Raw genomic sequence first — 25,981 nt, 5'->3', positions numbered from 1 at the left:
TTGGTAGGAGCAGGGCATGGATGTGAGGAGCCCAGGGATCCGGAGTTGGAAGGTTCCAAGATTCCTTCAACCCTTATTTAAGGAAGTTGCTTGAAATTTTCCCTGTATCTCCCAGTTTTGAGCAGGTGTCAAAAGGTCTGTTTTTAATAAATAGATAAAAATAATTTCACAAATTCTGCACCTGCCAGCCTTGGATTTAGACCTGTTTTAAGTCAGTGATGGCCCAGCCGGGCTCGCTCCGTGACGGATGTGGAATCCCACGTATGCAAACACAGCAGAATAAGTGAAAGAAAATCCTTGGAAGATGAAATAATGCCAAATAACTCCAGGGATCTTTGGCCATATTTAGAAATGCTGTAGGCTGAATGTTATATTGAAATCTTATTATAGATCATGTCAGATAAATTCCTTTGCTTCTGTTCATCGTTAAAATGTTTGAGAGGGGATTCATCCCAAGAGGCTTTTCCTGGGACAGCTCTTGCCTGTGATCTCTCAGTCTTGGAAGCTGAAACATGTTAACAAATTGGGCTATATTTAATATTAAACAAAACAACAACTTCTGTGTTAGCAACTCTCACTACTGGGCTGGAGCTGAGCTTTGGAAGGATGCAGGAATGTTTCTCCAACCAGAATGGAGAAGGGCTGCACATTGGGAATGTTTGTGAAATGTGAGCATCAGTGAAGGGCCAGAGCTGCCTCCTTGGAGGCAAAATAAGTCTGTAATCCAAGTGCAATGAGAAATATGTTTGGGAGGCTCCAGAGGGACTGAATTGTGGAGAAAAACTGACAGAGTTCAGTTGCAAGTTGTCCAAGTGGCCAAGCTCTCTCCCTCGCACCATCCCAAACCCACTGTGTCCCTCACACCATCCTGATGGGGACACAAACTGCAGGAATCTGCACCTCCTGCTGGACTCTGGGGGTTCTCCACACATCCCAAGGTGGGGATGAGCTTCCCATCCATCCCTGGAGGCAGGAACCGTGTGGGAAGGAGGGTGGAGCAGGGTGGGGTGGAGCCCTCTGGGGGTTTTGTGTTTGATGTGACCTGTCTGGAGTGGAGGGGGAAATAGGTGAGTCCTTGCTGCACTTCTAGGATCAGGGATGTGCAGGGTTTGGGAGATGCTGGGAGTGTGTCAGCTGGAGGTTTGGAATGGGAGATGATGGATCCCAAGTCGTTCAGGACAGTTGGGAACTGCACATCCCAAAGAACACCCCTGGCTTGGACTTTTGGGAATGAGCTAATGAGCTTTCCCAATTTGAATTGCTTTTCTGGCCTGGCATGGAGAGTTCAGTGTCCTTTATTTCCTGGAGAAAGGGTTTGGGTTCTGATTCCTGAGCAGAATAAACCCAGGGAGCTTTACAGGACACGAGGCTGCTCGTGGGCTCCGAGCTCTGCTGATGGGAGGCACAGAAAGTGACGTGGGGGATTCTGTGCAATTCCAGCTGCTGGAGAAAAATCCTGGTTCTTAAAGACCATCTGTGCCCTGGCACTCAGGGATTTAGGATCTCACAAGAAATCTCAGCTACATCAGCCAGACGTGTATTGAGGGGGGAGAGCGTGGATTTGGGGTGGTGTGAGGGAGAAAATGTGAATTTGGGATGTTATTGAGGGAGAAAATGTGGATTTGGGGTGGTATTGAGGGGGAGAATGTGGATTTGGGATGGTGTTGAGGGATAGAACATGAATTTGGGGTGGTATTGAAGGATAGAATATGGATTTCGGGATGGTATTGAGAGGGAGAATGTGGATTTGCCATGGTATTGAGGGGGAGAATATGGATTTGGGATGATCTAAGGGAAGGAACGTGGATTTGGGACTGTGTGAGTGAGAGACAGCATGGATTTGGGATGGTGTTGAGGGATAGAACATGAATTTGAGGATGGTATTGAGGGATAGAATACGGATTTGGGATGGTATTGAGGGATAGAATACGGATTTGGGATGGTATTGAGGGATAGAATACAGATTTGTGATAATATTGAGGGATGGAATACGGGTTTGGGATGGTATTGAGGGATAGAATACGGATTTGGGATGGTATTGAGGGATAGAATACAGATTTGTGATAATATTGAGGGATGGAATACGGGTTTGGGATGGTATTGAGGGATAGAACATGGATTTGAGGTGCAAACCACTGTCTCCAGGTGGACAGGGCTGATTCCCTGCAGCCATAACTCTGCAGCCCCCCTGTGGCACAAGGAAGATTCACTTGGCCCTATCCAAAGCCAGAAACCTTTTCCTCTAAAGAAATTCCCAGATTTTTACAAAACCTGTCCATAAACCTTGAACAGGTTTGGTGTTAGGAATACCAGACAGCATTGGAGACAAGACTGGGAAAGAGGAGAGGACCTGACATCCCTCTCCAAAGGGTTCCTTGCAAATACCTTCTGTGGCCTCTTCCCTTGGAGGAATTGTTTCTTTGTGCCAGCAAATGAGGAATTACTTAAATATTCCTGCTTGATGTTGTGCTGAATGGCTCTGATGTACTGCAGGCTTTTTGTTCAGCTGGAAAATGTTTTAGTGGATAAAGATTTCTAGATGCTATCGAGGCCCTTCCTCAGAGATGGAAAATTTTCTTCATCAGAAGGTGGATTTTAAGGAATTTGTGTGGAAAGGCCAGAGCAGAGCTCATGTGATGGAGCAAATTCCTTTAAAAATCAAAGAGAGCTCTTGCAGTGACCTGAGCCACCAAGCAGGGCAGGGGGAATGAGGAGAAGATGTGACCCTGCAAAAATGATGCACCAAGAGCCTCTTCCTGCAGGGCCATGGATAAATCCAGGCCCCAAATTCAGTTGTTTCCTTACTTAAAGTGATAAAAATTGATATATATGATGTAGGAAGTAATGCTTTTTATAAACATGGATTTAATCTTCTTTTCAACTTGTGCAGAGCCAGAGGAGGCCGTTTTTGCTTCTCTTTAAAGGGGGTGAAAGAAAAGTTTGCTTTGTTTTCTTTCTCACATGCTGTTTGTGCAAAACCTTCCCCTCCTGCCCTTCCTGCAGCCCCAAACCTCTCCCTCAGCTGTGCCACCACTCCACTTCCTCTTGCACAAACAAACAGCCTTGATAACATCATAACCCCCTTGATAACAACATAAACCCCCTTGATAACAACATAAACCCCCCCAAAAACACTCAGACACCCACGGGAGGGAGAGCTGACAAACCCTTCCCAAAGCCCAGGCAATCCTGCAGCAATTTGAGGTTTCATTGGAGTCATCCTGAGTCCTCCCTCTCGGCAGGGTAAGTCCTGCATCCAGAATTCTGTGATTTCCCTGTGAACCTGATTTGATCCCAGGCTGAGGCCAGACCCCCACCCTGTGCAGGAACGAGGGGCTGGGCCATGCCCTGACCTTCCACATTTGTTTCTTTGTTATTTTTGGGAATAGCAGGCAGGATTATTGGGGCAGTAGTCTGAAATCTGCCCAGGATTGCAGTGCTCTGCAGCTGCTCCCAGCTCTTTACCTGACAGAAAATTCCATCTGTCTCCAGTGGCTTTTTTAAAAAAAAAAATCTTTTTCACTGGGATTTTGCCTCCCTTCCCTTTCCCACCCCTTGCACTTGCTGTCTCATGTTTAAATTTGGTTCTGGAGTTTTCTGGCTCCTTTGCACTTGCTCAGAGGGATCTCAGGATCCTTCCTGGCTGAGATGGTGCAGAACAGAACTGAGTCCTCCCCTTTGGCAGGGTGAATCCTGCATTCAAAGCTCTGTAATTTCCCTGTGAACCTGATTTGATCCTGGCTCTGCACAGACACCCCAGCAATCCCACTCTGTGCCTGAGAGCTCCAAAGGCTCTGGAGCTCTGGCAGCCTTGGGGCTGTGACCATTTTCACCCCTTGCAGTGGAATCCTCTCCTGGGGAAGTGTTCCCGTTGTGGTCATTCCTCCTGGAAGCTGAGGGTGTGGGAAGGAGGGCACTGGGAGCTGTGTCCATGAAAAGCCAAATCAGTTTTGGGTTCTTTAGAGGTGAGCTGGCACCCACTGAGAATCTCTGTATCTTGCTGGGTTTTTTTCCAGTGCAAGTCATTTTCCTTTGAGAAGGGAAAAAGGGATGGGATTAGCACAAAAATCCACGTGTCCATCTCAGTCTGCCTCACTTCCTAAATCCACTCCCTCACATCCCACAGCTTGTTGGGCATGGTGGGCAGGGGCTGGCAAGCCCCATTCTCCCAACTGCAGGAAAAGCAAACAATGGGAAGCAAAGCAAACGTGCTCTGATGCTGCCACCTACCTACAGCAGCTCCAACTGCTCCCCGAGGAGCTCTCCCTGGAATTCCATGGCATTTTTTAATACACTCTATGTAGGTCAAATTCAATTCCAAGATGATTGTCCAGTGCTGAATTGCAGGAATAGTTTTGGTGGGGCTGATCCTGCCCTGGGGCTTTGGGGTGATGGGTTTGTCTGTCCCATCCCTGGTCGCTGCCAGCTGCAAAAGCCACCTCCCTCCTGCTGGAATTCCAGTGCTCTGGCATCCCTGGGGGGCTGTTCCTCCTCCTGGTGGCCCTTCCCTGAGGAAGTTTGCAACACAAGGGTTGTGTAACCAGGCAAGAAGTGAACGGGCAGAGCTGATTTGGGCTGCTCTGGCTTCTTCCAGGACCAAACTGCTCTTCCCTGATTAAATGGGATCTGGAAGAATCCTGAATCTAACAGGAAAATGAATTGCTGGTGTTCCTAAAATAACCAAAAGTAGGCAGTGGTAGAGCTGCAGCAGGACAGGCATAGTTTGGAAAGACAGCAGCTCTTTCCATGGAATTGGAGCTGCAGGGGAGATTTTCCAGATTCCTTGGGGAGCAGGAGCAGAGTGGGTCTGTGCACATGGAAATACTGGGGCTGCACCACGAGGAGCTGTGGGTTTGTGCTGGCCCATGAGTGAGGAAGGATGTTCCTCATGGGTCAGCCAAGGGTTTATTGACAGCTGGGGGTGATTCCCTCCCTGATTCCCTCCCTGATTCCCTCCCTGTTCACACGGGGCACTGACAGCTGCGGCGGCTGCGGGACGCGGGAAGCAGCCGAGCCACGCACTCTGCAGAGGGGCTGCCCTTGCCTGAGCAGCTTTCCTTTGCTTTCCTGTCCCTCCCAGGTGTGGCAGATTCCCGAGAACGGGCTCACCCTGTCCCTGACAGAGCCTGTGGTAGTGCTAGAAGGCCATTCCAAGAGAGTTGGCATCGTGGCCTGGCATCCGACGGCGCGGAACGTGCTGCTCAGCGCAGGTAGGAGCACAGGAATGGGCATCAACAGCTCCTCTCCCTGCCTTCCTTCCTCTCCAGCTTTTCCTTCTTCCCTCTCCCAGCTGCTCAGATCCCTGGGTATCACAAGACCTGTGGCAGTAGCTGGGAGCACTGGGACACGTGGCTCACAGCCCCTTCTGTATCTCAGTCTTTTTTTATCCTCAGTTTACAGGGATAAGCACCAAGGAATTGTCTGGAATTGGAGTATGAAAGTTGTTCCAGACTTTATTTGATCTGCAAGAACAATTTACATCTGCATTTCCCACATCCCTGTTCTTAGATACTTCTAGAACAGGCCCAAGTGTTTCTCTTTTCCCTTGATCCCTGCAAGGTATCCCAGAGTCCAGTTGTTCCTTCCACAAGCTCTCATGGTCAGCATTTTCCAAATTGTCTCCTTGGCCAGTACAGTCCATAGAATGAGATTCTTTTGACCACTGAAAATTAGTCACACCATTATGGAAATAAATTGGATAATTCATTATCCATTGGTACCATCTGAGACTTCCATAGGTTGGATCCCAAGGAAAGAAATGAGTCCTTTCAGCTGGATTGTTGGATGAACTGGGTGTTTTCCATTGATAAAAATCCCTCCTGAGCTCCCAGTCTGGGTTTTGGTTTCCCCAAAAACCACTTTGGAGCTGTAGGGGGTTTATCCCTTGTTCCCCACCTCTGGCTTTGCCCCTGTGTCCCCCAGTTCTGTGACTGGAGCTGTTATTTCCCATTTTAGGCTGTGATAATGCCATCATCATCTGGAATGTGGGAACAGGAGAAGCCCTCATCAACCTGGATGACATGCACGTGGACATGATCTACAATGTGAGCTGGAATCGCAACGGCAGCCTCATCTGCACAGCTTCCAAAGACAAAAAAGTCCGAGTTATCGACCCCAGGAAACAAGAAATTGTTGCTGTAAGTTTGCTTAATCATTAAAGAAATAACTGGATTCGCTCCAGCAGGAAGTGAAGAAAATATGGAAGAAATATGTGGGTTTTACACACCACGTTCAGTCTCTTTCTTCAGAAATTACAGGAGGAATAGCAGGAGTTGGAGGATTTGTCTGGGTTTATTGGGATTAGTGTTTGAACTGGGATTTTAGGGCTCAGTTTTAAACCTGCAGGAGTGTAATTCCACATCTAATCCTTTTGTATAATTACAGTTCCAGAGTTGTGCATGCAAAGCAGAGCTTTAGCTGTAGCTTACAAAGAGGTTTTCCTTCAGCCTTGCAAGAGGCAAAGCTGGAATGAGCCAGGAGTGTCCCCTTCTCCCCTGGCTCAGTGTTTGGGCTCTTCCCTCAGGCAGCAGGGGAGGAGAGCTGGGTGCTGGAGAGGAGCAGTGTGTCCAGAGAGGAGCCACCACTCCAAGGATTTTTCTGTTCACTGCTGATCCTGATCTGCTCCTCTCTTCCAGGAGAAGGAGAAAACCCACGAGGGAGCCCGGCCCATGCGAGCCATTTTCCTGGCGGACGGGAACATCTTCACCACCGGCTTCAGCCGCATGAGCGAGCGGCAGCTGGCCCTGTGGAACCCGGTACGAGCCCAGCCTGCATCCCTGGGCTCCTCACATCCATGGCCTGCTCCTCCCAGCCCAGCCCTGCAGCCATGGAATCCTGCAATGGGTTGGGTTGGGTTGGGTTGGGGCATTAAAGCAAATCCCGTTCCAATCTCTGGGCAGGGACACCTTCCACCAGCCCAGGTTGCTCAAAGTCCATCCAAACAGGGATGGAGCAGCCACAGCTTCTCTGGGGTCTTCTTCAGGGCTTCACCACCCTCACAGAGAAGAATTCCTTCCTAAATTCATAGTTTATATACTTGAGGTTATTCCCACTCCATCTGCTGCCTGCTCCTGCTTCCATGATTTTGGCTGTGTGGTCACTCAGTGAAGGAACTGAGCAGGAGCTGCAGGTTGGAAGTGCCTGGGAAGATGCACAGGGAGCAGAGGGGCTGTGGGAAGGTCACTTCTCTCTGTGCATTGTGGAGAGCAGGCCAGCAGCAATCCCAGGAGGGTTCAGGGTGGAAGGGACCACCTGGATTGTGTCCAGGTGGCTTTTGAGTGTCCCCAGGGAAGGAGCCTCTGTCCCATCTCCCTTCCTACTGACACTAACTCACTGTGTCACATATTTCCCTTGACTTGGTGAATTTTCCTGGCTCCTGTTTTTATTTAATTTAGTGATTAAAATGCTCTTGGGGAATGAATCAGTTCATGAACATTCCCAGCATTTGTTGTAACACACGGATCCTTCTGGGTGGTGCAGACACCACTGGGAGCTCACTGCCTACAGAGTGTTAATAATTTAGACCCTCCCTCTATGAACAGAAGCTTTTCCAGACTTTATTAACATCCCTGGCATTTTTATTTCCAGAAAAACATGGAGGAGCCAATAGCCCTTCACGAGATGGACACCAGCAACGGGGTCCTGCTGCCCTTCTATGACCCAGACACCAACATCATTTACCTGTGTGGGAAGGTAAGGAGAGGCTTTGGAGGCACCTGGAGGGACTGGGTCCTGTGAAGTGTTCCCCAAAATATCAGTGCTGCTGTGAATTTGGGGCTGCAGAGAGACCAGGCTGCTCTGGAAGGGGCTTGATCCTCATTCTGCAGAACCTGAGAAGGACTTGGATGTTTCTTGGAGATGGGTTCGGTAAAGCTGCTCCTAATGCAGTAAGTCCCACACTGTTGCCTAAACATTTCTTGCTGGTGTTGACCTGGATGATTTTATACTGGTATGGGTGGAAGGTCCATTTTGGATGTTGTCCTCCGTGTCCTCAGAGATGCTGGAGCATGTGGCAGCTCTCTGATTTTATGGGTTTAAAGATTAGAAAACTGGAATTAGGTGCTCCTTTCTAAAAGCAATTTGTAGGAATTTGGTGCCCACATGTGATGGACTCCTACAAATAGGAGCCCAAGCCAAGATGAGCAAGGAATTGCAAAGGAAGATCCACACAAGTATGTTCATAAATCCCATCTTTGTAGCAGCTGATGAGGAACATTTGGTTTCTGTCTGCCACCCCTCCTGCAGTTTCAGAGACAGCAGTGTGGTGGAGTTGCTTGGAATTAAGGATAAACTGGTTTATAGCATTTCTGCCTGATTGTGGCAGGAGGTTTTTCCACAGGAGGTGACTTGGGGCCACTCCCAGCCTGGGAGCAGAGCTCAATCCCTGTCCCACAGTGTTTGGAACAGGACTTGGAGGAATTGTTCAGTTGATGGACTCAGATTGTGGAGGGCTCCAAAAACAGCTGCGAGCTGTCCATGGCAGCATTCCTGGAAGGAAATGGGAGCAGCAGTGTGGGCACAGGTGCTGCAGCTTCTCCTGGGGTTCCTTGCAGGGTGACAGCAGCATCCGCTACTTCGAGATCACGGATGAGTCCCCGTACGTTCACTACCTCAACACCTTCAGCAGCAAGGAGCCGCAGAGGGGCATGGGGTTCATGCCAAAGAGGGGCCTTGATGTCAACAAGTGTGAGATTGCCAGGTGAGGAGAGCTCATCCCAGGGCTGGGAGCTGGGGCTGGGCATTTCAGGAGTGGTTAAAGCAGCAGAGCAGTGAGCACAGGGCAGTCGTGGTTCAGAAAACCTGGGGAGGGCAGGAAACATCTCAGGATGTCACTGTGGTGGCTCCAGGAGGGAACATCACTGCTGGTTGGGAACATGAGCCATCTCTTCTTCCAGGAAACAAGTGATAGGACAAGGGGAAATGTCCTTGGATATTAGGAACAATTTCTTCATGGAAAGGGTGTTCAGGCATTGGAAGGGACTGCACAAGGCAGGGGTGGAGTCCCCATCCAGGAGGGATTAACAGCACTTGGGGACGTGGGTTATGGTGGCCTTGGCGGTGCTGGGGGAATGGTTGGACTTGATGGGCTCAGGGATTTCTGTGGTTCCTTGGGGTTGCTCCTTTCCCATCTCCCTGATCCTCACTCCCTGTCCCACCTCTCCTCTTCCACCAGGTTCTTCAAGCTCCACGAGAGGAAGTGTGAGCCCATCATCATGACGGTTCCCCGCAAGGTGAGCACTGCCCTGGGGCCAGGCTTTGGAGCCAGCTCCTGCCTCCCAGAGCTCCTGACTGATCCATGTCTCCTGCCTTGCAGTCTGACCTCTTCCAGGATGACCTGTACCCAGATACAGCGGGCCCAGAAGCAGCTCTGGAAGCAGAGGAGTGGTTTGAGGGGAAGAACGCTGATCCTCTCCTCATCTCCTTGAAGCACGGGTACATTCCAGGCAAAAACAGGGATCTCAAGGTGGTCAAGAAGAACATACTGGACAACAAACCTGCTGGCAACAAGAAGGGTGATCTCATAAACGCTCCAAAGAAAGCAGTGGATGCCTCAAACTCCGTGAGTAAACTCCAGGAATTGTGGGGGTGATGGCCTCTGGTGGGAATGCCAGGGTGGGACCAGTGACAGGACCTGAGGGAATGGCTGGAGCTCTGCTAGGGGAAGGTTAGATTGGATATCAGGAAAAGATTCTTCTTCCCCCAGAGGGTGCTGGGACACTGACCAGGCTCCCCATGAGATGTCACAGCCCCAGGGACAGCCTGGGATTGTTGGGGTGTCCTGGGCAGGGCCAGGAGTTGGACTGGATGATCCCTGTGGGTCCCTTCCAACTTGGGATATTCCGTGATTCTGTGATTTTAATGCTTCTGTAGATTGGAAGATTACTTGAAATTGCTTTTTCTAAATCACAGAACCACTAAATATTTGAAAATATTTTCAAGATCCCCCAGTCCAACCCTAATTCAAGATCCCCAAGTCCAGTCCTAACCCAGCACCAGCACCTTGTTCACCACTAATCCCTGTCCTTTGGGACAGAGAGGAAAGTATGGCTCTTATGGTCCTGGATGGGTGCACTGGAGATGCTGCTCCATGCCCTGAGCATCCCAACTGCTCCCAAATCTGTCACAGCCTCATCCCTCCAACAATCCCACAGGGAGGAGCCCTTTCCTTGGAGAACCCCAGAGCTCTCCTCACTCATCCTTTCTGATCTTCCAGCAAAACGACGCCAAATTGGACGAGATTTTGAAGGAGCTGAAATCCATCAAGGACACGATCTCCAGCCAGGACGAGCGCATCTCCAAGCTGGAGCAGCAGATGGCCAAGATCGCGGACTGAGGGGGCCCCAGCCCAGGCACAGCCCAGCTCCCAGTTCAGCCAGCAGCAGCCTGCAGCATTCCAGTACGAGCTTTCCTGTTCTCCTAAATCCACGTCAAGAGAGCCGATGATTTCAAGCCAAGCTTTTTAGTGAAAGATCTTTTTCGTTTCCCGATGTTCCAATGAATTTCTGTGACTGTGTCAAAAACAAGAAGTGCTACTTTTACAGGTTTTTTTTTTTTTTTTTTTTGGGTTTTTTTCCCAGATGTTATTATGAATCCTTGAAAAACGAATCCATTCTTGACTTCCAATGTCATGCCCAAATATCTTTTTCTAGATTTAGGGACCAATGCCACATTGTTCTTAAACCTTTTTTTTTTTTTAGAGTTGCCAAAAAATAGAAAAAAAAATTGCTTTTATTTTTCTTATTTGCCACTTTGCAGTATTTGTGTTTCCATTCCAAGGGACAGGGGGTGTGGGGGGTGTTTACACTGTGCAGAGAACAAAGCTGAAGCTATTTTGTATAAATCCTCCATTTGGAACAATCAGGTGGGTTCCCTTCCTTTCCCTTCCCTGTGGAATCCCCTTGGAGATGGGATCAGCTGCCTTTCCTGCTCCACAAAGTGTCCCCAGCCCTGTTGGTTGACAGAAAAATACAAATATATCATTCTGAGTGAGGGGATTTATTTCCTACTGAAGTTTTAAGCCAGCACCATGTTCCCATTTTCCTACAATCCCAAAGTTTGTTTCCATGACCAAACTCACCCGTTTTTTACTTGCTCATTTTTATTTCCATTTCAAGGCAGAAATTACTTCCATGCAGGAATGTTTTTATCCATGGAGCATGGAGTTCCAGGTGAGCTGTGGGATGCCAGCAGTCATTGCTGTAAATCCTTGCTCTTGCCCCCCGACACTCCTGAGCTCATGGATTTTAAGGAGCTTTTGGAATCCATCAGCCCTTCACACTAGTGCTGATAATAGGAATTTTCTGTGCTTCCAAAGCAGCATTAGCAGCAGAAAGATGATTTTTCCATGATAATTCTCCACAAACAAAATGGCTCTGTTGTTACTTTTTTTATCATTTGTTTTCTCCTGTCCATCGTTCCCATTCCTGCCTCCCACCCTTCCATGCAGGAGAGGATTTGTTCCCAGATCAGATGAGCGACGTCCAACCCCAAACCCCCCCTGCCCTCCCGGCCCTTCAGAGAGCAGAAGGGACTGGGAGGGTGGATTTGATCCCAGTTTGGAGAACTGGTTTCTCACACAGCTCCTTTGGGATCCTGCAGGGAGAGGCCCTGTGAGTGCTCTAGGCTGGCAAGCTCCTCCTGGCATTGCATGGCAGCTCAGCAAAGCTGTGCCCTGTGGAGGGGCTGTCAGGGATGGTGGGGCAGGCTGGCTCCCTGCTCCCAGGCCGTGTCCTTGTGCTGGGAATGGGATCCAGGACACCCCACAGAGCTGTGCCCAGCACGATTGGTGCTGCCGTTCCTGGCACAGCCCATCCCTGCAGTGCCAGGGAGTGCTGATAACCCATCCTGAATCCAAAGGTGGGCAGAGACCATCAGGTGTCTGAGAGCTCTGGATCCTCATCCCAGCTGGGCTCTGTCCCTGTGGCAGCTCCATGTGCTCCCACCCGGAGCACCCCAGTGGACACGAGTCCCTCATCCAGGCTGAAGTGATTGATTTTTTATTATTTTCCATTAGTTTAGCTAGGAATTCTCTGATTTTCCATTTTCCCCAGTGTTTGCATGTTCAGAATTCCAGGTTAAGGATTCCCTGTTGTGGAGGGATGTGTGTGTGGAGGCAGAATCGGCCGGGGGACGTAGCTGGAGAGGCATGAGGAGGACGGGATGGAGGAGACAGAGGATGTGGTGGGATTGCAGAGCAGGAAAGCTTCAGAAAAGTGGGATTTCTGTGTTTTAGGGACAAGTGGCATCCCCTGCCCTGTGCCCGTGGATCCACAATCCGGCTGCTCCAGGTTCTTTGGCTGTTTGGTGACGTTTCTGTATTGCAGTAAATGCCTGAGATGTGTATTTTTATGGATTTTATTTTTTTTTTTTTTCCTTTTGGATCCCAAACCCGAAGGTTGTTCTCCCCACAGTGGTGATTTCTGTGTTGATTTGTACGTGTGACTTCAGGGTTGTGTGCTCGGGGACCTCGGGTTTGTTCCTAACATTGGAGGGAAATCAGTTTTGGGAGCCGCTGGATTGAGGTGCCCGGGGGTGGGGGTGTGGGAGATTTTAGTTCCTAGCCTGTATTTTATTTAAATGAACTGATGCCTCGCCAGGCTCAACCGGAGTCAGTGCCTGAAGCTTTTTGTAGCCGTGATATCCCGGGAGAGAACCAGCCCAGTCCGGAAAGACGCGCTCTTATAGAGCGGCCAGAGTATCTGTCCAAATATTTGCTTCCATTTTCAAAAGATAAAAGTCATTGATTATAAACTGCCTCTGCTTGGCTTTTCCTTTGGCTCTCGGCATTCCAGCTCTGATTGATCACTGGGATGTGGAATGAGGGATGCTTCAATAGGGGGCTGTGGATGAGGGGATCCTTGGGGACCTTTTGCTCTTGTCCCAGGAGAGCCAGGGCCATTCCTGGGGTCACACATGGAATCTCCCTGGTGATTCCCAATGAGGAACCCAAGAGCTTGGCTGGGTGTGGGATGTGATGGGATCTCGGGCTGGATGTGGGTGATGTGTTCCCAGGAAGGAACAGCCCTGCTTGGGAGCTACCCTGGATCTGGGGGGGCTCACTCTGCTCTTCCCCAGGTGAAATTTGTTTTCAGGCTGCAGAAAGTCTGAAATCACACAGAGCTTGGGCTGGAAACAGCATCTCTTACCCCACCCAGGTTTGAGCTTTCTCAGGGCTGAGACATTTCAGGGGATGTTGCACAACCTCCTTCAGAACACCCTGACCCTGACACCACCCCAAAGCCGTGCAGGGATGCTCCCAGAGAATCAGTGCTCCCTGATCCCATGGATCCATCCCGGGGATGCTCATCCCACATCCTGAGCCCCTTCTCTTCCCTTTTCCAGCCCCCTGGCCAGGTGTTTCGGAGCGGGGACGGGCCGGCCTTTCCGAGGGCGGGGGGTTGGTGACGCCCCGAGCCCGTTCCTGCGGATGCGGCTCTTGCAGCACCTTCCTGCGGCTGCGGCTGCCCCGCCCGCCCGAGCCTGCGGTTGGGGCGGGGGCTTTCCTGTCGTGCCAGTGCCACGAGGCCGGGACAACACCCAGGACAACACCGGGCAGCCCCCCCGAGCATCCTGGGCATGGTGCAGAGAGAAGGAGCCCGGCACAAGGGCTGTGCAAAACATCGAGTCAGGCCCTCACCCTCCTCCTCCTCCTCCTCGTTTCCCGGTGCTGAGGTGTCTCAGGGCACCCTGGCCCCCTCCCCGGCCATGCCCACACCGTGCCCGCGGGGGTGGCAGCCCTGGCACCAGGTTTGCCGTCACTTCTGCTTTCGGAGCGACGCCAGCCCCGGCGCGCAGCTGCTCCGCTGGGGCCGAGCCCTCCGAGGAAGCCCCTTGGTGGGGAGCAGCCCACGCCGTGCCACCCTCGCCGGGGGTGCCCGCAGCCCCCGGCCCTCGCTGGCCCCGCTCTCGCCGTGACGTTCTTCCCCTCCCCGGGCCCTGGAAACCGCAGCTTTCCGTGCTCCCTCCCTGCCCCGCCCGGCCGGAGGTGCAGGCGGAGGGCGGCCCACGACGCCCCTCGGGTGCCGGTGCTGCCCTCGGCCCTCCGTGCCAGCCTCGCCGCTGATTCCTGAGGTTGGCATCCATCAGCACAGGTGAGCCCTGCTGGGAAGGGGCTGGATCGGGGTTTGGCCCCAGGGATGCTCTGGGTGCAGAGGGGATGCTCAGGGAGGGACCCTGAGGGTGCCACGCTCCGTGCTGGTCCCTGGGGTGTGGGGAGGTGGGAGCCTCCTGGGGATGCTCGGAGCGTTCAGCCGTGTCCGGATGCTCTTGGGTGCGGATCCTCGGGGACCGCGGTGGCCGCCGCCCACCGGGGCTGCCGAGGGAGCTGTGGGGGGGTTGGTGATGGAATGGGGGGATTTGGGGTGAGTTTGGGGTGGATTTGCCCCTCTCCTGCTCCAGCACAGAGACACAGGCTCATGGTGGCCTCAGCCCTGGAGCCCTGTGCCAGCCCAACCGGCGGGTGGAGGGGGGGACGGGCACCCTGACAAGGGGTGTCTGTCACAACGAGGGTGACATCCCTGTGGTTTCATTTCCACATGGACGCACTCATCCCGCAACTGCCCCGTCCCGCGGCAGCCGCCTCCATCGCGGCTGATTTCCCATTTCCAGACACTCAACTTCCTTATCAAAACTTGCTCCTGGAGCAGAGCCGGGCTGAGCTCCCGCAGGTGGGGGCCGTGGCAGGATGCTGGGTGCCTCCTCCATCCCCCCAAACCCGAGGGGGACAGGAGGATCCTCTGTTGGAGAGTGATCCCACATTGGGGCTCAGCATTCTCCCGCGGGGAGCAGGACCCCGATGTCACCTGCCCTTTCTGTCCCCTGCAGGTGCCATGGCGCCGGGCCGGGCCCTGCTGGTGCTGCTGGTGCTGAGCCCCCTGTGGCCGTGTGGGGCTGAGCCAGGGCTGCCCTGGGGCGGGCAGTGGGTCTGGGGGGAGGCCAAGCCCCTGCCCCTCTCCCGTGGCAAGAGGGATGACAGTGGGCAGGAGCCCGGTGCCACCGCCATGATCAGCAGTGACAAAGGCGATGGTGTCTCTGTGCCACCGCCAGCACCTGGCACCAAGGCCAGCCTGCTCCTGGTGCCAACCACAGCTGATCCCATGGATGATGATTCCCCCGAGCCTGAGCTGCTCCTGAGCTCTGCAGCACCAGTGCCCAGCACCAACTCCAGCCTGCTCCAGGCGCTTGCAGTGCCCACCACAGCCGAGCCTATGGATGAGACAGATTCCCCTGCTCCTGACTTACTGGAGGACTCTGTGGCACCAACAGCGACCAGTGCCAGCACCAGCCTGCCCCGGGTGCCCACCACAGCTGATCCCATGGATGAGACAGATCCCCCTGATCCCGAGCTGCTCCCAAGCTCTGCCCCACCAGCAGCACCCAGCACTGAGGCCAGCCGGGCACTCATGGTGCCAACCACAGCTGATCCCATGGATGAGACAGATCCCCCTGATCCCGACCTGCTGCCAGGCTCAGAGCCTGGCACACCATCAGCAGCCCAAAAGGGCATCCCCACCACCACCCGGGGCTGGCTCACGGCACTCATCGAGGAGGACACAGTGACTGATGGCCTGGACAGCGACTCCTCCACAGGGCCACGCTCAACAGCCCCCCCAGCCTTTGTCCTCACCAGCGCGGGCTACGGGAAACCCAAGAAATCCGGAGCTCCGCCTGCATCGACCCTCGCGGCCACCTGGGACACGACGCCGGTGGGCACCGCGGTGCCCTGGGAGCCCAGCGGGGCGATGGGCAAGTGCCTGCTGGCCATCCTGCTGCTGGGGCTGGTGGCCGCCGCCTTCCTGGTGAGCACGGGCGTGCTGGGGACGCTGCTGTGGCGGCGGGCGCGGACGGGGGAGCGCCGCTTCAGCCCCACGGAGATGGTTTGCATCTCCTCGCTGCTGCCCGACGCCGAGGCGGCCGCGGGCCCCCGTCCTGTGCCAGCCCGGAGGCACAAGCTGCTGCTGCCCGACGGCAGCTCCGAGCCCGACGGAGACAACCTGACTCTCAGCAGCTTCCTGCCGGAGCACTCCTGAGCCCCAGCGACGGCTCCTGCATCCCGCAGCGCTGCGGGGCCCGGGCCCCCGGTGGAACCGCCGGCAGGGTGTCCCTGTCCCCTGATGTTGTCGCTTGGACCACTGAGACAGAGCTGCTCCCCCGCGTCCAGCTCGGCCCCCGAGACCCATCCCAATAAAAAATTACACGGACACGGTGGTCTCTTCCTGGCAGGGACCCGCCGGCCCCCTCCCGGCCCCGCCGCCTGCCCACATCCTGCTGCCAAAATTTCGCTTCTCCATCCTCCCCCTCAAGCCCCTGCGGGAGCAGAAACGAAACCCGCGGCCAGGCAGGGACCGGAGCCCCCGGGACCTTGGGGATGGGACCGCAGCCCCGGGACCTCCTGCCCGGCCTCGTGGGAGCTGGAAGGGCGGCGGGGACGGGGCGGAAACGGGGGGGACGGGGACAGCTCGTGGCACAACGTGTTCCTGCCTGCGGTCGCTGCAGCGAGGCGGGGACGCCTCCGGGGCCGCCGCTGCCTGTCAGGGGCTCGGCCCCGAGGGGAACGGGGGTGCAGGGGCTCGGCATCATCCAGCTGGGACTGGGAGGGATGGGGAGAGCAAATCCATGAGAGGCCAGCGGAGGTCCCAGCGTTTCACCGGCTCAGTCACCCCTCAGGCCACCAACTGATCCCTTCCTTGGGGGAGTGAAAATAGCCCAGGACTGGCCCTGTCCTGCCAGGCTCAATGTCCTCATTTTTCCATTTTTCTCCACCCAGGCTCCCCATCCCCACATCCTCACATCCCCATCCCTGCTGTGACCAGCTGCAATGTCCCTATCTCTCCATGCTCCCCCCTGCCCCTCCAGATTCAGCATCCCCATTCCCACACCCCCACATCCCCTTCCCCACATCCCCAAGCTTGCAGACCCCTCGAAGGCCACTCTGGGCTGGTTATCCAGGAGGAATTGCCAGCGTGGACATTCACCTGCATCCCAGCCCTGCTGCCTGTTTACATTCACCCTGAGCTCGGGATATTTTCCATCTGGATGCTGGCAGCTGCACAGCCCCGCTCCGGCTGTGAATGTAAATGTTTATGGGTGAGTCAGCCGGGCCAGGGGACCCACAGCTGGTGGCCATGGCCGGTCCCCACGCAGGACACCCTGGCTGTGGGCTCCTTGCTGATGCCACCCTGCTCTGTCCCAGTGTGTCCCCATGCCAGCCAAAGCAGCCGTGGGGGAAGAGGGATGCTCCCATCCTCAGGATTCACCCCACAGCAGCTCATCCAGCCTCTGCCCCCGCTGAGGATGAGGTTGGTGAGGAATAGGATGGGTGCAGATCCGAGGGATTGCTCCCACTCTCCCAGCCCTGTGCCAGCCACTTTCCAGCAGGAGCCCAGCGAGGAGAGACTTTCCTCCACCACGGGAGCAGGAATCGCCCTATTTGGCGCAGTCAGCAGCTCCTGTCGGGCTGCCACGGCCCGCCTCACGGCACAGGAATTCACGGGAAGCCTGCGCGGTGTCACAGCAGGATCCTCAGGGCAGCGTGTGCTGGGGTGGCACCGGGCTGTGGTGGGTGACAGCGGGCCGGGGGTGGCACCGGGCTGTGATGGGTCACAGGAGCCCGGGGGTGGCACCGGGCTGTGGTGGGTCACAGGAGCCCGGGGGTGGCACCGGGCTGTGATGGGTGACAGGGCGCTGGGGGTGGCACAATCCCACTCGCGACACCGCACACGGAGCTCCACACGCCCCGTGCCGCTCTGCAGGACGGGCGCCCTCCGGGTATTTTGCTGGCACAGCAAAGCGCAGCCCAGGGAAGCAAATTAGAAGCAGAGCAAGGCTGCGATGCCTCAAATTGCCGGTTCCCCGGGCGGGCTGTGCCGCCGAGCCCAGCCCTGCACGCCGCGCGTTCCTGCGGCCCCAAATTACACGGCGGCACCGGGCGGTGCCGGCCCTGCCCAGCTCCGAGGGGCCGGGCCCGCGGCCGCGGCAGGCAAAAACGGAATCGTAATGGGATGGTGGGAGCTGGCACCGGGAACCGGGCCCGGGATCCCGGCTGGAGGGTGGGGACGCTGGGCAGGGAGGGACGAGGACTCTGAGGTGGGGACGCTGGGCAGGGAGGGACGAGGACTGTGAGCAATGAAGCGGGGGAAGCGAGGGCACGGTGGGATGCAGATGCCGGACAAGGAGGGATGGAGACTCTGGGGGAAGCAGGATGGGGATCCTGGCTGGAGTGGGATGCAGACCCTGGGCAGGGTGGAACGGAGACGCTGGACAAGGGAATTGAGCCCAACACGGGCATTATTGGGTGCGTGGGGAGAACTCGGCCCTGTCCCCACCTGGGCTGCAGGAACAGGGCCGGATGCTGCTGGAACTCTGGCCTCCCCTCGCCTTTCCCCCTTCCCCTCTAGGATTTCATCACTGAGCACTTAAGGCCGGGAAAAGCCGCCCGAGCAGCTGCAGGGAGCCGCCGGGACAGACAGACGGACGGGGCTTTTATTTTGGGGAGCGGCGGCGACGCCGCAGAAACCCCAGCGGCGCCAGCCCCGCTCCGGCCGAGGGGACAGAACCCGGGCCCCCACCCCGCGGGGGTCACGGTCCCCAGGCGCTGGCCGCGGCTTTTTGGGGGGTCTGGCAGGTCCCCAGAGAGGAGCAGAGGAAAATAGCAGCGGGATGAGGTCACACAGCGGCTGCAGCCTCTTGAGCAACCTCAGGCCAGGCCGAGGGGACCAGGGCAGGGGGAGATAGAGACTGGGGGGGCTCAAGAGATGCCCCCAGACCCCAAGACTGGAGATCCTGGGAGCTGAGCAGCTGCTGTGTTTGTCTGGGGAACCAGGGGTGCCCCTGCCTGTGTCCCTGCCTGCACCCCAAGGCAGAGGTGCCCAGGCCAGAGCGTTTCCAGGCTGGGATTTTAGGAAATGCTCTTCTGAAATTACGGGGATGATCCCAAGCCATGTTTGCCCCACTGCCTCAATAATGCCAGGGCACTGAGCCCACATCCCTCACTGTCCCCCTTGGACCCTTGGATGGGCATTACCCCCATCTTCGTGGATAAAAACATTAAAAACAACCCCCTGTGTGTGACCCTCATCCCCACTTGCACCCCAAAATGTGGCCCCTTCCGGGGTTGGTGATGGGGGGCACCGTGGCTCCTTTGCTGATGGGATAAGCCAGGAAACACCCCCAGCCCCAGCTGGATTTCATCTGGGAGGGGGCTGGGGGCTGCCTGCCTTTCCCTGGCCTCCCACACCCCCTCCCCATCCCGGCCGTAATGAGAACAAGCTGGTCCTGGGCTGCGACGCAGGAGGAGGAGGAGAAGGAGGAGGAGAGGAGGGAGAAGGAGGAGGCTCCATCCCAGCAGGCTGCAGAAAGGGGCTCGAGGTGTGTGGGACAGATCTCGTCTTCCCGGCTGCCTCCCGCCGGCCGCGGGCGAGGTGAGGATCCCACTGGATGTGCCAAGCTGCTCCCCAATTTTTGGGGGGCTCTGGAGCAGGGCACAGGCTGTGCCACAGCCAGGGGTGCTGCAGTGAGGGCTGGGCATGGTCCCCACGGCGGGACAGGGGACGGAGTTGGCCACACGGCTGCATTCCTAGGCAGGAATCGGAGCGTGCTGCCTGTGGACAACACCGAAATCCTGAAATTCTGCAGCGGTTGGGAAGCGGAGCTGGGAAGGAGCTGTGGGTCTGGGGGTGGGCAAGGAAGGGCTGGGATGGGATTGGGATGGGGTGGAGGGCTGGCAATGCCCGTGGTGCCAGGCCCAGCTCTTGGCACTGCTCTGGGCTTTGCTCAGCCCCTGCATGGCCACGGCTGCTCCTCAGCTCTGATGGCTGCCGGGGAATCGGTGCCGTCCCCATCCCGGTACCCCTTTCCCGCTGAGGGGCCCCTGCCTGGGGCGGAGAGGAGGATGAAGGGGCTCATCTCAGCCCCTCCAACCCTTCCTTCTCCCGGTGCTGGTCAGTGCTGTGACCCCACAGCCGCAGCAGTGCCCATGGGGAGCCGGGAGGGTTGGGGGTGAGGGCACCTCCCACCTCCGCTGCCGTTTTTTTGCACCGGATTAATGGAAACCAGATTGTGCAGCCAGGAGAGAGTCTGGAAGCCAAATCCTGCTGCTGGAGTCCCTCTCGTTCTGTAGAGCTGCTGGCTTGGGTTTGTTTGGGGGGGAAAATGGGATGTGGGCTGGGATTTGGGGAGCCTGAGGCTGGGGAATTGTCATGGGGGGGTCCCTGCTGATGTACCTGGGGAGCTTTTCTTGAGACCTCCCCGTGTGGAGGGGAAGAGCCCCGGGAATGGCTCGGTGGCGTTACGTGGCGCGGCACGCGTGGATCCCTGGGGAATGTCTCGCAGTGGAGACGGTCACGTCTCTCTCCCAAACCCCAAATCCCGTGGGGTGCAGAGCCCAGCCAGGGGCTCACCCCAGGGGTGGGAACCGTGCGTCCTGTGTCCTACAGCACGCTGTGGGCTGTGGAATGGGGCAGATCCAGCCCCATCCGAGTGAGGAGCACAGCACAGGGACAAAGCCAGGCCTTCCCCCTTCCCAGGGACACTCAGGCAGCTGGAACCCCATTCCCTGCACCCCAGCTCTGGGGCTGCCCCTTTGTCCCACACCCCATCCCGGCTCCACTCAAGCACATGGTGGCACCAGGGTGAAATCCTGCCCCAAACTATTTTTAGCTGTGTTCCAGCTGGGAATTAACGGTCTGGGACGGCGGTTGGGAAATGCATCTTGCGCCGGGCCGGCCCTTTTGTAGCGTTGCCTGTGTCAAAGTTTCCACTGCAAACCTCCATTTTTCAGGAATTCTCTAATCAGCCAAATGACCGTTGTCTGGAGCCGGGCGCTGGCAGCAGCCCCGGTCCCCAGCCTTGAGCAATCCCACCCAGCTGGCTTCGAGCTGTGCCCTTGGAAAACAAACAGAGCCCCCTGCTCTGTCGGGGCGAGAAAACCAGAGCTGCCTTTCCACTTCCATAAGGAAATCCAGGCGGGTGAGGGCTGGCTTGGGGGGCTCACTCTGCTGGGGTATTAACCTGTCCCTCACCTCTCTGCATCCCACAGGTTTCCGGTTTCCTGCAGGAATCCTGGGAATGGGCTCAGCCATGGGCACGTGGTTGCTGCTCTTGGTGCTGCTGGTGGCAGCCCCGGCGGAGGCGGCGGCGCCGCGGCACCGCCCGGTGCTGCCGGACACTGCGGGCAGCGGGGACGGGGATGAGGCCTCAGCCACGCTGCCCGCCCAGCCCGTGACCCCCCGCATCAGCCCCACCGTGGGGGCGGCACCGGGGACCACCGTGACCAACAGCTCGGCGCCGGGCGTGCTGGACGGGCTGGTGGACTTCTTCAAGGAGTACCTGCTGCTGGTGGTGGTGGTGGGCTCGCTGTCCTTCGTCCTCCTCTTCATCATCTGCGCCGCCGTCATCGTCCGGCAGAAGCACAAGGCCTCTGCCTACTATCCCTCCTCCTTCCCCAAGAAGAAATATGTGGATGAGCGGGACAAGTCGGGGGGAGCGCGGGACTTCAGCGAGGTGCCCGACAAAGCCCCCGAGGCCGGCGCGGAGGAGCCGCTGGACGGCGGCCGCCAGCTGCAGGCCGACATCCTGGCTGCTGCCCAGAACCTCAAATCCCCCCACAAGGCACCGCTGGCCAACGGGGCCCAGGGCGAGCAGAATGCCCCTCAGGAGGAGGAGGAGAAGGAGGAAGAGGAGGAAATAAAGAAGTTGGGGGATGAGCAACCCAAGCCCCGTGCCCAAAATGCGGGCGCGGAGGAAGCGGCAAGCGCAGGAAGCAAGGATGGAGGATGCAGCCCTGCTGCCTGCCAGGATGGCTCCCAGGCTCCCTCTGGAATCTGAGGCAGGGACACGGTCCCAGGCAAGCCTGAGGAGCTGCTGCCCTGGGACACACGATGGACAGGGTGGATCAGGCTCTGTATGTACGTGGTGGCTCAAGGAAGCCCCGATGAAGATCCCGTTCCCTCCCAGCTGCCCCGACCCTGGTGCTGATGGGATGCTCATGGGGGGGATTTGCCAGCTGGTGGTTTTCCCCAGCACTGGAACGCTGTCAGCCCCAGCTCCTGCTGCCCAAGGGGCTTCTCCCACCCCAGGCACTGCAGCTCTGCCCGCCCTGTGCCAAGAGCTTCCTCCCAAATGTCATTTTAATCAGCAGCAGCAGCCTGGTCTGTGCCGGGCTCCTGGCTGGGAGCTGTGTCCCTCTGGGAGAAGGGATGGGACCAGGGCTGGAGGTCTGTGGGACATGGGCCAGCTTTGCCCAAGGCCATCCAAGGGAAAGAGGAATGAGGATTTAGGGACAAGGACTCTCCTTTCCTTCTTCCACCCCAGATCCCAGCTGGATTTTTTCCTCACTTCCTGAACCCCTTCAGCTAGAAATAAACGTTTCCTCCGCACAGCTCCTCTCCCGTGTGTGTCTCGGCCGTGGGGTGCCCAGGGGACAGTCCCTGTGTCCCTGTGCTCCTGCAGGGGCACAGCTGGATTGGACTCCAGGGCCAGTGGAGCCCTGGGCAGGGTGTTATCAGTCCCCACATCAGCACATGACGTGCCCTTCCAGGAAACCTTTATCTTGTACCCACAGCTGTGGGGCTGAGGAGGGGCTGTGGGGACTCAGCCACGGCCCTGGGGTGCAGCTGCTGCTGTGGGAACAGCAGGGAACCCTGGAAGGTGAGTGAGGCCGTTCTGCCCCAAAAGCAGCACAGCCCTGTACCCCTGAACCTCCTGTGTCCCCGTGTTTTATCCTATTATGTCCTTGCCCCAGGACAACCTTCCCTTGGGAAGCGTGTGTCACCACACAGAGCTGGTTTTCTCCCAAAGCAAATGTAGAGTGGGTGAAGTTTCCCTGGTTTTGTTTTTAAACCAGGAAATAGCAGGATGGTTCCATGAGGGAGAGGTACATTCCTCACTGCTGGAGGGTGCCAGGAGCTGAGGAACCACAAGAGGGACCTTGTGAGTGACAAACTCGCAGCAACGTGTGACCTCTGTGTTCAAAATTACAAATATTGTGCCCGGATGGAGCAGGATGAGACAATTATTTTTTTTTTTTTAAATGTGGTTTTAAATGTTTAACAACACCCTCAGTATGAAAAATGGGAAGTGATGTGTCTCGTGGGGGGTTAGAAGGTTAAAAAGTGAAGTCTGCCAATGTGTTGTCTGCTTGGTTTGGAAATACTCCTTCAGAAAAGAGGAACTCTGGGAGCTCCCCCTCAGCTCTGCACTCCAGCTCTGCTATTTCCCCACTGGGGTTCCACTCTGAGGGTGTACTTTAGGGAATATTGGAGTGGGGTTTGGGTATGAAGGGATCCTTAAGGTCATCCAGTTGCAAACCCTTTCCTTGGGCAGGGACACCTTCCTCTAACCCAGGACTTACAGCTCTAAGAGAGCACCTGGTGAGTGAGGAAGTGAATTCTTAGAGAAAACACCCCAAAATTCAGGCTGCTCCTCAAACAAGTGCTTCAAAAATTAAGTGGTGACAGGATGAGAGCAGAAACCACCGGTGTTTCCTGGTCACTTTTCCCTTTGGCACCAGCAAAACATTCCCAGAATTCCAAGAGCAGGAATTTGCTCCTGGATTACGAAACCAACCCTGACCCAGCCAGAGCCAGGGACGGCCCCACATCTCACACACACACACACACATCCAAACCAGGGCAACGCTTCCCACCAAATTCCATGAGATATTAGGCAAAACTAGACATCTTCCCAAAACAAAAATGAAAAGTGCAGCCCTTCCAGTACCGGACAGCGGGGTTGGGTCTCCGGAGCGGAGTCGTCCCGCGGCATTCCCGAGGGGACAGCAGCCCCCAGCCAGGGGAGCACTAGGGGGTGCCTGGACACCACAGGGACACGTTGTGCGTAACTTGTGCGTATCTTACAGCTTGAGTAGTGCACAGGGTCCTACAACAGCTCGGGAATTGCACTGCAGAGTGAGGAGGGAGTGAGGAGGGGAAGCTGCGCAGGCAGTTCAGGCATTGTCGGCTGTTTTGTCGGATTCTTTGTTGGATTCTCTGTTTGGATCCTGCTTCAGTTTGTAATCAGCCAAGGCAGCCTTGATGGCGTCTTCAGCCAGCACTGCAAAGTGAAAAAAAAAAAAAAAAGGATTTGCATTTTAAGGACAATTCAATGGCTTTTAGGACAAAACAAATAAAAACAAAAGCAGGCAGCAGTAAGCAAACGACCAGCAGCACAGACTGGCCTTAGGAGTAGAATCTGAATAGAATTCCTAAAATATTGAATTCCTACAATGCTGATTTAATGTAATATAACTTCAGATAATAACAGAATTCAAAATCTGATTGTTTATTATCAGTCTGCTGAGCTACAGGCTCCAAAATATTGAAGTGATCTGATAATTCTTGAATTAACCCTGAAATCTGAACATGTTTTCTCTTAAGGACAAGGTTGTGCAGAAATTGTTTGGAAAACAGCCTTCAGAAGCATCTGTGCTATTTCCAGAGTGTCTGAGATCCAGGGTTTTTACTTACTGGAGCAGTGCAGTTTGACAGGGGGAAGGCAGAGTTCCTTGGCAATATCTGTGTTCTTGATTTTCAGCGCTTCATCAACCTGGAACACAGGCAGAGGTGGTCAAGGGCCCTGCTCTTTGTGTTTGCTAAGAAGGTTTAATGCCCCAGAGCCAGCAGAATCCACAGGAGAGATCCTCTCAGCTGCCCAGGGCAGTGAGGGACGTGGGAATTAAGGAATGTCTGATGACATATCAGTGTCACACACTGTCCCCACTTGGCCTGTTTTGAGTCTGTTCATCCTCTATCACAACACTGAGGTGCATTTGCTGCTGACAGAAATTATCTAAAGGTCCTCTATAATTAAAATTTCTGCCATCAGCCTGGTTTTGCTCATTGCATAAGACACAAAGAAATTTCCTGGTGGAATTGTTCCACGTAGATGTGGCGCTTGAGGATATGATCAGTGGTGGAGCTGCCAGTGCTGGGGGAATGGTTGGACTTGATGTTCTTAGAGGGCTTTCCCAACCTTAATGACTCTCTGATGAGAAAAAGACAATTACTGCCCTACAAGTGAAACCCTGACAGTGCTGCCAGTCACTCCACCAGCACAGAGCAGTGCAGGGACCTCCCTGAAGAGCATTTCCTCCACGATCCCAAAAGAGAACACAGGCACGTGGGAAGCCCTGCAGCCTTCCCGGAGCTCCCTCACCGTTTTCCCTTTGACCCACTCCGTGGCCAGCGAGCTGGAGGCGATGGCTGAGCCGCAGCCGAACGTTTTGAAGCGAGCGTCCACGATCTTGCCGTTCTCATCCACTTCCACCTGCGGGAGCATTTTGGGGACACTTCAGTGCCCATTCTGGGGACACTTCAGTGCCCGGTTCAGCGCGGCCAGGTCCCCCCAGCCGGGCCCGAGGGGAGCGGGACTGGCCCTGCCCCGGGCACAGGGCGGGCATGAGGGAAGGTGAGGGGACACGGGCAGCTTTAAACCTAGCAACAGCGCCGTGTGACCCCACCCAGGTGCCAACGAGTCCCCAAGGTCACCTGCAGCTTCATGACGTCGCCGCAGGCCGGGGCGCCCACCAGGCCGGTGCCCACGTTCTTGGAATTGCGGTCGAGGGAGCCGACATTGCGCGGGTTCTCGTAGTGATCCACCACCTGCCGAGACACGGCGTCAGCGAGGGTCACCCCGCGCTCCCGCGTCCCTCCCCGCGTCACGCTCGCCCCTCACCTTCTTGTGGTAGCCCAGCACAGCCGGGGCCGGCCCGGCCCGGGGCCGCAGCAGCGCCGCCCCCGCCGCCCTCAGCGCCGCCATCTTGACTGAGGGGAGGGGCGCTGTCCGCCTCCCTTTTATAACCTCGGTCTTGGCCACGCCCCCAGGCACGCCCTGACCACGCCCCTTCGGCTCCGGAGCTCGCGTCTCATCCCGGTCATTCGTTGGCGGCGCAGACGGTGTGAGCGCTGGAGGCCGCGCTGCGGCTGAAACGATCAGTAAATAAACAAAGGCTGGGAACGGCCTTTCGGTCGCGCCAGGGTTTCTATCG

General features: G+C 55.9%; 4 protein-coding genes across 4 annotated transcripts in view; 3 read left to right on the top strand and 1 right to left on the bottom strand.

Moving 5' to 3' along the window:
- Nucleotides 1-12,750, top strand: part of CORO1C (coronin 1C) — a 40,264-nt gene extending 27,514 nt beyond the window's left edge. The window contains exons 4-11 of the mRNA XM_058036634.1: nucleotides 5,081-5,210; nucleotides 5,956-6,137; nucleotides 6,636-6,755; nucleotides 7,588-7,692; nucleotides 8,553-8,698; nucleotides 9,173-9,230; nucleotides 9,314-9,559; nucleotides 10,214-12,750. Of these exons, the coding sequence (XP_057892617.1) occupies nucleotides 5,081-5,210; nucleotides 5,956-6,137; nucleotides 6,636-6,755; nucleotides 7,588-7,692; nucleotides 8,553-8,698; nucleotides 9,173-9,230; nucleotides 9,314-9,559; nucleotides 10,214-10,333 (1,107 nt within the window). The 3' untranslated portion in view covers nucleotides 10,334-12,750. The remainder of the gene's footprint in view (nucleotides 1-5,080; nucleotides 5,211-5,955; nucleotides 6,138-6,635; nucleotides 6,756-7,587; nucleotides 7,693-8,552; nucleotides 8,699-9,172; nucleotides 9,231-9,313; nucleotides 9,560-10,213) is intronic.
- Nucleotides 12,751-13,980: 1,230 nt separating this feature from the next.
- Nucleotides 13,981-16,138, top strand: SELPLG (selectin P ligand). The gene is made up of 2 exons (XM_058037164.1): nucleotides 13,981-14,090; nucleotides 14,824-16,138. Exon 2 carries the CDS (start codon nucleotides 14,829-14,831, stop codon nucleotides 16,026-16,028), a length of 1,200 nt encoding a protein of 399 aa, XP_057893147.1. The 5' UTR covers nucleotides 13,981-14,090; nucleotides 14,824-14,828; the 3' UTR covers nucleotides 16,029-16,138.
- Nucleotides 16,139-19,723: 3,585 nt separating this feature from the next.
- Nucleotides 19,724-21,822, top strand: TMEM119 (transmembrane protein 119). Its single transcript, XM_058037241.1, has 2 exons — nucleotides 19,724-19,937; nucleotides 21,035-21,822. The coding sequence occupies exons 1-2, from the start codon at nucleotides 19,724-19,726 to the stop codon at nucleotides 21,820-21,822; spliced, it is 1,002 nt and encodes a 333-aa protein (XP_057893224.1).
- Nucleotides 21,823-23,409: 1,587 nt separating this feature from the next.
- ISCU (iron-sulfur cluster assembly enzyme) lies at nucleotides 23,410-25,969 on the bottom strand. The gene is made up of 5 exons (XM_058036971.1): nucleotides 25,669-25,969; nucleotides 25,482-25,595; nucleotides 25,150-25,260; nucleotides 24,462-24,540; nucleotides 23,410-24,048 (listed from the first exon to the last, which is right to left on the bottom strand). The coding sequence occupies exons 1-5, from the start codon at nucleotides 25,750-25,752 to the stop codon at nucleotides 23,942-23,944; spliced, it is 495 nt and encodes a 164-aa protein (XP_057892954.1). The 5' UTR covers nucleotides 25,753-25,969; the 3' UTR covers nucleotides 23,410-23,941.
- Nucleotides 25,970-25,981: the final 12 nt, after the last annotated feature.

Source organism: Melospiza georgiana, chromosome 18, assembly GCF_028018845.1.
Source record: "Melospiza georgiana isolate bMelGeo1 chromosome 18, bMelGeo1.pri, whole genome shotgun sequence".
Taxonomy (NCBI): domain Eukaryota; kingdom Metazoa; phylum Chordata; class Aves; order Passeriformes; family Passerellidae; genus Melospiza; species Melospiza georgiana.
The sequence above is the reverse complement of the archived record's forward strand: the minus strand, read 5'-3'. Positions and strand labels throughout refer to the sequence as shown.